The 13084-nt window shown below is 37.9% G+C and overlaps 1 protein-coding gene across 1 annotated transcript in view; it reads left to right on the top strand.

The window, feature by feature from the left end:
• Window positions 1-13084, top strand: part of LOC107584474 (forkhead box protein P1-B) — a 166138-nt gene that overhangs the window by 108854 nt on the left and 44200 nt on the right. Inside the window, exons 8-9 of the mRNA XM_016271111.1 lie at window positions 11736-11873; window positions 12976-13068. Coding sequence (XP_016126597.1) covers window positions 11736-11873; window positions 12976-13068 — 231 coding nt within the window. The remainder of the gene's footprint in view (window positions 1-11735; window positions 11874-12975; window positions 13069-13084) is intronic.

Raw genomic sequence — 13084 nt, 5'->3', positions numbered from 1 at the left:
GCACCAAATCAGCATATTAGTATGATTTCTGGATCATGTGACACTGATGACTGGAGCAATGGCTGCTGCAATATTCAGCTTTACCATGACTGGAATAAATTACGTTTTAAAATACCTTAAAATAGAAAACCGTTATTTTGTATTGTAATAATATTTCACAACATCACTCTCTTTACTAAATTTTTGAGAGTTTTTTAATACATATATTTATAGTATATAATTGTGTTATATTAATACACATATATTAATATTCATATAATGCATATTAATATACAACATTAATAATGCAAAAAAAACTTCTTATATAAGACCATTTTTAATGCTCAAATATGGTCATTTGTTTTTTTATGTTTTTTTTCTTTCCTCTGATCGAAATGTTTTGATGACGCCTCCAAAAATAGTGTCTGACTCAAAAAGCACACACTCTGAATCAATCACAATAGCACATAAAGAAAACAACATTCCCCCACCCACTTCATTTATGTCGAACATCACCAACAAAAGCTCATGTTTTGACTGAAGGCAAAGCCGCAGCGAAGCACAGACAGCAAAGGCACACTTTTCGCTAGCGTTTCAGTGTGCGATTAATCAAACAAGATCTGCTCGATATTTAGCAGACTCGTGCCTTTTGCTAAATGTGCATATAGTTTGCGGTGTCTGTAGTGATTGGCTGTTCTCTTAAATACTTGCGCCAAATATCATCACCACACACCGTACTGTACTGAAACTGCTGGCGTCATGATAGTCAGAGGTCAGAGATGACTGTTTGGTCTCTGCTCATTCATTAATAGAAGTGACATTCAAGATGTGTGCGCGCGTGTGTGATTGGTCTTTCAAAACGAAGGTTGTTGCCCACAGCACCAGCTGTTTCTGTTAACATCACACCTGTTCTGCTAAAACCTGTTTCAGTAAACAACAGATTACGTTTAGTCACAGGACAGCGTTACAAATGAGCTTATTTCGACCCGCACAAAGGTCTAAAAGAGCAAAGATATCTCCGTCATAGTAGTAGTACTAGAACCCGTCACATCTGTAGTGGTTTTGCAATGACTCTTCCCAAGAGGATTTGTATGACTGTGCGGTTTAAATGCTAAACTCAAGCAGGTTACCAGCAAACGCTTATCTGGGATCAGTTTCCCCTTGGCCCTGTGTCACCCTGACAGTCATACAGGGAACCGCGAAGCTGATCTGAGATGGAGCACGTTATTGTTTGTGTGTCAGTCTGGCGAAGGAGTCAACCTGTGATTTCCAATTATCTGTAACAAGACATAAATGAATAGTGTTGGTTCTGTGACTCACAAAGTGATGGAGTGAATAAACAGCAAGATCTATTAGACGGCTTGGATAGAAAGAGTATGGGTAATTATGGCGTACAGGCCCGAACACAGCACAGATAGATGGGGAGAGCGAGAGAGAGACTAGAGGAGGAGGCTTGAACTGTATGTCTGCTAAATTTATCATGAGCCCTTTGGGAGCAGTGAAATGAGAACAGTGGCCTATTACTGCTAAGAAGGTGTTTTATTGAGAATATGCCAACATTCTGCCCAGGGGAGACGGCATAGGAGAGGGGGTATGGCCAAATGTGTGTGTGTGTGTGTGTGTGTGTGTGTGTGTGTTAGTTCATATGAGCGGCTGCATGTGTTATGTGTGCATACTTGCATGGCTGCTTGCCTTTTTGCCCTTGCTTGAGAATGTGTGTAGTATGCTTACATGTGTGTGCACACTTCTGAGAGTGTTTGTCTGGGAACCAATAAAATATTAAATTATTCACTAAGATATAGACCTTTTAATTCTTAGGTTTTTAAGTCAGTAATCAATACAACTCATATCAGATGGTCTACAGAAATTGTTTACAGCCTCTCATGCAATTACACTACAATGTTTTTGGACACATGTAACATAAATTCCACTATTTGAATATGATAATTATTTAATGTTGTTGTTAATGTCAAAGTACAGTGCCATGGTATTACTTTGTGATACCACCAGTTTACTTCTTTATGAAGGTATCACTTCTTTAAAAATGGAATTGATTTATTTCTTTAGCAATAAACAAATCTGAAGTTGTGTGTGTGTGTGTGTGTGTGTGTGTGTGTGTGTGTGTGTGTGTGTGTGTGTGTGTGTGTGTGTGTGTGTGTGTGTCATTTATTTATTTATTATTTAGATTTAGTTGGTTGATTTTTTTTTATTATGTATAATTGTTTAGTAAAAATCCATTTTATTTTTAATGAAATCAATAATGCATAATATTTCATGCTTTAAATGTCTTAGTAATGCAATTCAAAATATATATACTGTATATAAAAAACTTGTTCTTGCCTAAATTTGATTAATAATTATGATAATCATTTAGTGTTGTTTTTTGTTAAGGTGCGGTACCATGGTATTTGTTTGTGATGCCACCACAGTACTTTTTTATGAGGTTATAGTGTTCATTTATTTAGTAATTTAAAAAATTAGTAAGCAAAAAAATATTATGAACATAATGCTAAATATTTAAAAAGTAAAAAAAAACATCTTGCTAAAATAAAAATGTTTCTTGCTTGCAAAGAATTTCTTTTTTAATGAAATGCTAATATTGTAAATTAGCCTTCGATTTAAATTTGACTTATTGTGTCAACTATTGACTAATAATGCAATATGTTTAGCCTTATGTAATATAAAGTTTGCCAGTAGGGGGCGAAGCAACTTTTCTGTGTTTTCCCCCTTTTTTTAATAAAAAAAAAAGTGTGAGAAGGTGGTGATGTTTTAATCACTTGCTAGCGCTGAGCACTTATGTTCTAACCGTTCACAGCAGAAGTAGGGCTGCGGTGTGTGTTATTTTATGTTGGATATTTGGATTGGAGGGTGAATTGCACCCACACACAGAGTCAGTCTGTGAATGGAAACAGCAACCTTTTCCGTAGTTAAAGTTTGTGTCTGGTCAAGTAGTTTAAAAGGTACTCTTTTAATGACTGTAACATTTATTGTCAAACTGAATGTAAAAAGATCTTTTATTTTTTATATTTATTTCATATAATTTACATAACTGTCGTTGTTTTCAATAAAAATGAAACATTAAATCCTCCCTTTTTTGTAATTAAAGTGAATGGCCAAGCTTGTGTTAGCATACACAATTCCCATTTATAAGAACAATAACAACTTGCGGAATCTCTTTGTTTTCTCTGTCAGACAGTGTTTGCTTATCTGTTGTTTAATTAAAGGGTTTCTTTTCTTCACTCTTCCATTGTTTCACCAGCACGGACAAAACCTTTACTAGGGTCAAAGGGTTAACAGCCATCAACTGTGCTGCTTTTTTCTTTTTGTTTTGTTTAGGTCTTTTTTGTTCTCTGTCTCTCTCTCTCTCTCTCTCTCCCTCTCTCCCTCTCCTTTTTTTTAATAGGGTCCCACACAAAGGCATTGCTTCACCTGCCCCCCTCCCACCCCAAACACACACACGGCCTGCGGCGGCCCCTGCTGCTGCTTGTGTCCCCATTTGAATTGATTATGTTTAGAGGGCTGCTTGTGATTGGTGGAGAAAGGGCGTGGTTGATTGGATAGTTTTGTATCTTGTCAGCTAGAGAGCAACCTCGCGCGTGCAATCTGTCCATATCCCCAGGAAAAAGGCTCGAGACGCGGCAGCACGCACACACGCTCGCTGTAAACGCCTCTCTCTCTCTCTCTGCCTCTCGCTCTCTCTCCCTCTCTGCTCCGTGACTCGGTCTTCTCATCTTCTGCGATCCTCCAAACGGCCCAGCTTCTCTCTGTTTACCCTGCCAGCCAAATGGAGTTTGTCAGGTTTGTCAATATGATTGATTCTGTAATTTTTCAGTGAAAGAGCTGTTTCTGTTGCCGTAGAAAAGTTTTACAATGCAGTACGTCCAGGGCAAAAGGAAGACAGCTTAATTTCTCTGCATGCTGTTTGTATTAGTTTCTATCATGCTGGTTGATTAGGAGACGTGTAAACACTGTGATGCGATTACAAGTTGATGTTTGAAGCTTTTCTTGTCAGTTGTAGTTTACAAGCGCAGGATTTTAATATGAGGCTTTTGTTAAATGCTATTTTGTGTTGTACATTTATGTTTTTAGTTGAAGACAATTACAGTTATGCCGATACTTTTTTTTTGTCAAAACATTTTTGTAAAAAGGTTTCTAGATTGCACATGCTGTGCAGTGTTGGATTTGTTGAGATTTTAAGTTAGATTGACTAGTTTTGTTTTTCATTCCTGTGAAAATTTGTGGCGTGCATGTGTGTGTGTGTGTTGGGGAGGGTTTGTTCACCTTCAGGGTTACCCACATTTAAAAAGGGGTAGGGACACACTCCGATTTGACACTTGTGTCATGGGCCCTCGTTTGTGTGTGTGTGTGTGTGTGTGTGTGTGTGTGTGCGCGCGCAAGAGCGTGACCGTTCACATACCAGGAGTGTGATTGCTGAAACTAAGGCAAAGTTTTGACACTCTCCTGTAGTTTTTGTGGGCCGCTTGCTTGTTTTAAAGATAGGCATGTTGTAAAATAATCAGTTGATATTATATTGATGCATTTAAAAGCAAATGATTTGAATGCTGATATGCAGTAATCAGCATGACAGTTTCTGGTTGCCGTCATTATTTAGTTTGGGGAGTTTGGGACTCGAGGTCGGTGGGGGGTTCGATACGAGGATGGCAGGAGAGGTAACAACTGGACGTGTGGAAAGTAAAGGCTAAATAGGGAGCCTCGCGGAGGGTAATGCCGCACAGCTGTGACCACCGGGCTCCTTCGTTTAGAAAGCGCGAGAGAGGGGTGAGAGCTGATTGGGCTGACAGTTTGTAATCAGACTTGATTTATTGTTCATTAGTAGTGTATTAGGGTCCGCTCTGGCTGGGGCCGAATTGCATTTATGTTGTACCCTGACAGGCCGTGAGCCTGACAACACCTGTCATTTCTACCGCTCGACGCGTGTTAGCGGCGAAGACAATGTTGGTGTGTGAGAGAATATTCACATGTGTGTGTTTACTTGAGACGGGAGAACAGGCAAACTGTGTGTATGTTGAATAGATATTTCCCATAGGAAAGAGTTGGGGGGGTTCTGGTCAGTCGTTCATGCGGCTGACCTCTTTCACAGACGTCTTGCTCTACATTCATTATGTGGTAAGAATCCAGAATACTTTGGTGATGATGACACACGGCATTACCAGCTGTTCTTTTCTGTTGACTTTTTCCTTCGTTCTCCCACAGAGGAGAAAGATAAAGAAAGAAAACTTTTGCTTGTTTTTTTTCAAAAGATGCGTTTCTTCTTTCTTTTCTTGTACTAAGTTTCCAGCAAGCACACCAGGTGAGCATCCTCTCTGGAAGAAGCAGCGTAGTGACGAATTGCTCGGAAAGACAATTTTATGATATACAGCAAAAAAAAGGTTGCGGATGCTTCTTCGACTCACATCTGCAACTTTATACTTTGAAAACTAATTTTAGCGTGGAACAATATAAATTTAGAGATTATATTCTTTTCTTTTTTTTGTAAAAGTTTAGATTTTATTTAGCAAATTACAACGCTCATTTGTGTCTTCTTTTTCAAAAGTTGCTCACACGCTAACAGTATCTCTAACCCAATATTAATTGACCCTGGCGACAAACATCACAACATGGCCGATCAAATCACGAAGCGCAATTTACCGAAGCCTTCATTTGATGTCATGGAAACACGGATTAGCGTCGTTGTCATTTGGCGTTGCGCAGAATGGGACCTCTCCCATGCTAGGATGTGACGACCATTGTCTCGAGTAAATTCTCAATTTGAGGAGGATTTGTGCGACTGTGATCTTAATTAAATCTCCACCGACTCCAATAACACGTCTGAAGGCATGCGCGACGTTGCATAACCTCGCTGAGCTGGTAAACCATAAATCATATCAGCGGGATGAGTAGAGCGAGAGAGAGAGAGAGAGGGAGGAAGCAGGAGGGAGGAAAGGGCGTTAGGGTGTAGTGGAAAGGTGGAAAGTGGTGGAAAGCAGTTTGTCGACACCATTGTTTTTAGTGGCACATGTCAGGCTGGGTTGAGCGGGAGACGTTCAGTGGTCGTGCTTTGTGACAGTGTTTTAATGTGTGTGAGGACAGTCACATCAAGGGTCACCTGGTGATGACCAGGTGAAAATGATTATTGCTGCCAGTTACGAGATGATTCCAGTGGGAAGATATTTCAGCCTTGATTTTTGTGAGTTTGGGGTGTGTTCGTTAAGGAATCGTTGTGGTTGCTAGTTAGTTTTGATCATAAATTGTAATTCTTAACATGTTGTGTACTGTTGATGAAGAATAGCTATTTAATAGGTAAAGCTTGATGAAAATGAAAATATTAATAATGTAGATTTGTTTTTAGTTAAATAGAAATGTGTTTTCTTTGTGGCAGCACAATAATAAATATTTAATTTAAAATAATTAAATAATAAATTAATAATAATACATTTTTATGATAAATTGCTAGTGAGATTCCTCACTTGTAAGTTTCTGCTAGTTGTAAATAGATTATGCATTTAATGCACATCCTTTGCTCTTTATTTACTTGAACTAAACTTAAAAAAGCTGTCTTTGTCAGAAAGGGAAAACGGGAGAAATAACTATGAAATTGCCCAAAGTGGCGTATAATTCTGACCGCAATCACTTGAGTGCACATCACATTGCAATTACAATTTCCAAACTCATATGTAGGCACTTTCCAGGACTTAAAGGCAGTAGATGTCAAGGGTCAGGATATTCACTATAAAATATAAATTCAGCATGCTGGTTTTCATGAAGATTTGTTTTGTTTTTTTTGCATCCTAATATGCAGAGAGAATAGAGACATATGTTTATTTTTTTGTGCTCGAATCCAAGGCAAACACTCATCGAGGCACGACACATGCCCGTGGCACATCCATAATGCACCCACCCACATTTAGTGCGTGAGATCAAGTGAATATCCCTTGAGCAACAGCTCAGAGGGTCCCGGGGCTGATGGTCCACCCCTTCGGGACACCCACCTGCAGTGGGGTTGAGTTAGTGTGGGAAAGGCAAAGCTGAATCTCATGATCTCCTTCGCCCCTGCTTGTTTGTTTTACAGCAGAGCGGGCCAGCTCTGCTGAGAACTTGTTTGTTTGTGGTTTAGAAGTTAATTAAAGCGCAATCTGGATTTTTGTTTTTACAGTTGCCTTGAATGGGCCGCTTTCCCCCCACAGAATCTGCTCGGTAAATGGGCAGAAAATGTGACTATGATTATCCTGTTTATGTGAACTGTAAACGGGCTGCGAGAGAGCCAAAGCGAGGAAGAGGGAGTGGAATTATTCGCAGTTCAGAAGCGGCTGGGGAGATGGATATATCTACGCTCCTGCCCTAGAGTGTTTTTGCTTTATAATAAAAACCATAATAATAATAATTGTATGTGGATGTTTTCATAAATGCATAAATATGAGAAAAGAATATCTTCATTTAATCCATTATGAATTTAATATTTATTTCTCAAACTGTGTTTTTAGAACTTTCTACTCAGATTTTCTGCCCATTTTATTAGCAATTTTTTTAAACTTCTTTTTAAATTTTGAGCTAAACAAAATTTCTTGAAATTAAAATGGCACATTCAAATAAATAATTACACCACGCATTAAATATTAAATCCTTTTTTTTTTCACGGCACGCTGTGCCAAATGAGTGCACGGACAATGCTATTCCCTGTATCTCTGGACAAGGTAAACCAAGAGGCTTCAAACAGACCAAACCTCCTCTGATTTCTCAAGGGCTTGTTATTTTGTACTTCTCAATTCTATTTGATGTCCTGACAAAACAAGATGACACCGGGGAGCTGGCATTAAAATTTGATTTTCTATTTTTCATGCCCTCTTTCTTGCTTTCTTTCTTTCTTTGCAACCTGTTTCCGTGCGGCCAGTTCAATGTGTGAGACGCTCTGATTGAAGTTGCCCCCCTTCACTCTTCATCTTAATTGCCTAGCTCTCTTTCCCCCTCTCTCTCGTTCTCTCGTTCTCTCCATGCATGACATTTTGCTCTCTCATGAAGAATGCGTTCTTCATTAAGTCAGTATCAGTGTTTCTGAGGTTCGTCAGATGGTTCCTCGTTAGAGCCGTATTTTTGGATGCCGTTTCCTTCTCATAGTCATACTGAAGACGAACTGGACTGTGGATTTGAGCACCAGGCTCAAATGAGCTGGATCCACAGCTGCGTCCAGTACGCTCGATCTCCCAGCTGGCATCATTCTGTTGTTGTATATATTGAGATTGAACACCTTCGAGTTAAATAAAATTTAATGATACATTTTATGCCCATAAATTTTACCGTTTTATGTGCGATTGAAGAAGCAAAGTTATTAACAGATGTATATTTTGCGTAATTATTTTTATTTTTGTATTATTGTTTTATGTTATAACATTGTTTACTTTTTTTACATTTACTTATTTGACCCTTTTTTCCATTTGCTTTTTGTTACGTTTATCTATTTATGTTTGGTTTTGTTTACTTTTTTAGGTTTATGTTTTAAAAATTACATTTATGTTTGCCATTTTAATGTGTGTGTTATTTTGTTTGTTTGTTTTTGTTTTTTACATGTAACGATTTCTTAACATTTTTGGTATTTTATATTTTTAAAAGGTGAGTTTCAGGCTTGCTTATTAATTTTTTGCAAATTGCAGATGTTTGCATGTGTTGGCGTGTAAATGTTGTGTGTGTGTGTGTGTTTTGGGTAGGGCTGGTGGACAGCAGGCCTGCGCTAGCACATTGCCTACAGTCACATAGCAGCTGTTCGAGTATGTTACAGTTTCTGTGTGTGTGTGTGTGTGTGTGTGCTAATGTGCTACACTCACACCTGGCCTACAACTCTCCTTAGTGAAATTCATAACCGTCAGATTTCTCAAGTTTGTGCCCTTTCTTCCTCTCCTAACTATTCGATCTTTTTCTGAGCAAACGAGTCTCGTGCTATTTAAAACTGTCCAAATGACAGCTGAAATATGCATTCATAAAATTCCTAGTATCTCGTTTAACCAGATATCTGCTTTATCTCATAGCACTTTCATCATGAGACTACATGAAATATGTATTTGTTCTTTCCTCACCTCTTATCAAGCGATATGGCAGTTTACCGCAATTCATAATAATAATTTCATTTTGCACACTTCCACAATTACGGCCAGAGGAGAAGAGCGAACAGCTCTGAGCAGTAAGAAGCGGGATCCCTCACTCCTCTTAAGTGCTGCTGATATAGTGGCCAGGATGATATTTTTCAGCTGAAGTGCTTCTCTTCTGCGGCGGGCCTGTCTTAAAGAGATTCCAGCTCATTCACCAGCGGATTAAATGCTAGTAGTTACAATGATCAATAGGTTAAGAGGAGACCCATCCCTCTCTTCACTAATGACCTCAGTGGTAATGGGCAGTAAAATGTGAGCTGTAATAGCCTTTCCGCTAGGACTGAGGTTTGGTAGAAGTGGACACTCACACATACACATGCACACATACACACATTCATGCAGTAAATGAGGGTGTGAAGCTGGTGTCAGTGTGTCTGTAAGGTGTGGATATAAAGGGTTTAATTGGAACAGGCTGGAGTTGTGATTTGTCATGGCCTGAGAAGTTAGTAAATTTTAGTTGTTATTTCTTTTACAAAACATTTGCATTTACGTCATATGTTTTAAAGTCTTGATTTGGTAGTTGGAACTGTTATAAAATCTATTTTAAAATGTTGCTTGGTTTAAAGAAAAAAAAATGAGGTAAAAAGTTTAGAATTTTAGTAAATATGTATGGTAATTTCAAAAAAATAATTTAAGAGTTATAGATAGTAGTATAAATATGAATGCATAAATGCAAATTAAAATGTTTGTGTTTACGTTGTAAATTTGTCTTTATTAGTACATTATAATTAGGAAAAAGTTCAAAAGTAAAGTTTACTCAAAACCAAAAATCTCTCAAACATTTATGAAAATTGTACAAAAAAGATCATGTTTGTGTTTAAATGTTACGTTGAAAAATGTAATCTAATTTAAGTCAAATTAAATAGATCTGAGTAAAAAGATTACTTTACAGTTACTCAGTTACTTATTATACAGTTACTCTTTCAAACTTTAAATTTCAAAAACTATGTAGACATTAAATAATAATAACAACAACACAACAAAATTACTTAATCTTGAATTCAATTAAAATGAAGAGAAAATAAAAACTATTTTAAAATATTAATAAAAACTATAATAGTATCTCAATTGTAAAGTAACACTGCAAAGTATAAATTGATCAAATTAGCAAGTATTTCGTTGCCAAATGTACACACGTGTCTGGTGTCTGTGTGTCTCACCACCCACCCGTCTGCCTCTCTGACCTTCAGAATAGTTCGTCAAAATGAGTGGCGCTGAGAAATAAGGACACGAGTGCATAATGTCTGTGAAATGAAGAAATCAAGGGGTGCAGCCTATGCAAATGGTGCGCTAAGCCATGTGAAAAGTGGGCCGCATATTAAGACGTAACACCCGTGTGTTTGGGGTGCGTGCTTGTGTGTTTTACTTTGATCCGAGCACCACATATCCATTTTGGTGATGAGTTTATAACACATTCAACCCTGTCTTTGTGACATTGAGTGTATTTAGGAAGGTGTTCTGTTTTTTTATTGTTATATTTAGCGTGGTCTGAAATAGTCGGAGACAATGTGGAGGTTAAAACCGTGCCCCTTTCAGAGAGAACAGACTCAGTTACATTCATCAAGATGGGACAAATTCAAATGCGTGTCAGCGGTTCTGAATCGGATGCAATTGGGGTAACCTTGGTGAAGGGAGACTGTCGCCCTAATGTCTGGCCAATCAGGAGCAGATGTGAGACATACAGCTGTGATCTCGCACACGCTCGCTAAAACACGCTGGGGATATGTTAACAGTTGCAAATGCCCGCCGCTATCAAGTTCAGCACAGACGTGGTTTGTCACCCAATGTCACAAAGGAGATTTTAATGGCGCAGAGTATCATAGAGAAAAGCTGACACTTAGACACACGCGTGTACTGTATTCACGCAGCCTCTCTTCTAATTAAAGACCCCTGTCAACAGCGTGAGGACCCTCTCAATGTCATCACGTCTTTTTCCTTTCCGGACGTAATATGCTCACCCTTTTTATTCAGCTTGAGCTTGTTTGTGAGCCATTTAATGTGTGTTTTGATATGTTTTTTTAGAGAGGGACCTTTTTTCCGTACACCTGAATTGCATTTGACGAAGTAACGAACACAGCGCATCCTGCATTGACACGGTTAGATTCGTGTTAATTGATATTCAGCGATTTTAAGTTTATGTACACAACGAAACGGTACACCTGGAGAGTTGTGACCCATTTTAGTGAAGCATCGCAGGGACAAGATGCTTCACGCTGATGAAGAGGGGGGAAAACAATCAGGAAAAAAATGAAAATACAAAACGTATTCACACATTCACAAGCAAATCACGGACAGCACTCCAGAATAATGGCCAGTGGCCTTGTCAGTGGAGTGGGATGTTTGATGATGGGGACGCTCTGTGGTTGTTCGAGTGTTTGTGTATGAGTTTTCTCTTTGTATCTGTCAGTCTCCCATCAGTCAGTGCAGCTTTGGCTTCTCGTATCACTGCTTCTGAAAGCTCCTCAGGTGGTTTTAGAGAAACAGATCTTGATCTCTTGGCACATTCTTCTGGTGACAGGCTACTGATAGGGCATGTGATATGTTATCTTTAGTGTATGTATTGTGCTTATCCAGATGTCATTGCATTCATATGTCTGTCCTCTTCCCGTGTTTGTGTAGGTCCCAGTTTCTGTTGCTATGATGACACCACAGGTCATAACTCCTCAGCAGATGCAGCAAATCCTCCAACACCAAGTTCTGAGCCCCCAGCAGCTCCAGCTGTTACTGCAGCAACAACAATCACTGATGTTACAGCAGGTACTGGCTCTCATTCTGTTTCAACTCATATACTGTTGATTCCTTCTGTTTGAATGTCTCAAATATTACTCAGGCTTTGGCAAACATTATAATGTACATTACAATAATTTAAATTACATCATAAAATAATAAGCCATAAGGGTGTGTCAGAGTTCAAAAAATAAAATATGAAAATTATTAATAATTAATAATTATAAATATATAAATATGCATACAAAATTATTTGAAATAAAGTATATCACTATATAATATATTATAGTCATAATATAATATATAATCGATTTTAAAGTAGGGTCAACAGCAATATGTAGTAGTAATCACAGTGGGTCTTATGGAAACTTATAGTTTTGCAATGCTAATAATAATTAATAATGTTAATACAATAAAAATGATTAGAGCAGGTAATATACTCTGTTAGTCTCGTCTAGATCGTCTCAACATTGATGTGCATATTTCAGCCATTTTTCAATGTCTTCAAGCATTGCTCATCCATCATCAGAGCTAGAACTATTATTTATTAATGGAAGTATTTAATTGTAAAAAACATGCACTACAATTAGTTAATTTCTTTTTCATTGCATCGAGCAAACGGTATATATTTCTTTTTCAAATATTTTGACTGTTGCTCGGTCTATATGACCGACAAATTGGATCTTTTGTCAGACATTCTAATGAAGCATTCTATGGTAAATCTGTGACACATGAATATGCTTGATGTAGATGTTCTTCCTGATTCTCAGGAATTTGTGAACAATTTTCAATGTGGTTTTGAAGCACGAGTGAGGGATGTGTAGACAAACTCGCTGACTGTTCACAGTACAAAACTCCTTCCTCATGCCCCTTTTTTTTATTCTAAGCAGTTTAGAAATAAACTTATAAGTACTAGTATTATGCCACAAATATTTAATATACAAGATTTTAGGTAATGCACTGTACTGTAGCTAAATGTCTTATAAATAATAAATAATTAAAGAATTATAAGGATCTAAGTAAGTAAAAATCTGTTTTGTAACATTATACTTGGATTTTAGGGGGAAAAAATAAAACACAACAGAAGAACTGAGGAGGCTTCTTTAATTTATGACTCTGTGTGACTTTGCAGCAGCAACTCCAGGAGTTCTACAAGAAACAGCAAGAACAACTCCACCTTCAGCTCATCCAGCAGCAGCATGGCAGCAAACAGCAGAGTAAAGAGGTATGCTGACTGTATT

This window comes from Sinocyclocheilus grahami, unplaced genomic scaffold (genome assembly GCF_001515645.1).
Source record: "Sinocyclocheilus grahami isolate Dianchi unplaced genomic scaffold, SAMN03320097.WGS_v1.1 scaffold60.1, whole genome shotgun sequence".
Classification (NCBI taxonomy): domain Eukaryota; kingdom Metazoa; phylum Chordata; class Actinopteri; order Cypriniformes; family Cyprinidae; genus Sinocyclocheilus; species Sinocyclocheilus grahami.
This window is presented reverse-complemented; position numbering and strand designations above follow the sequence as displayed.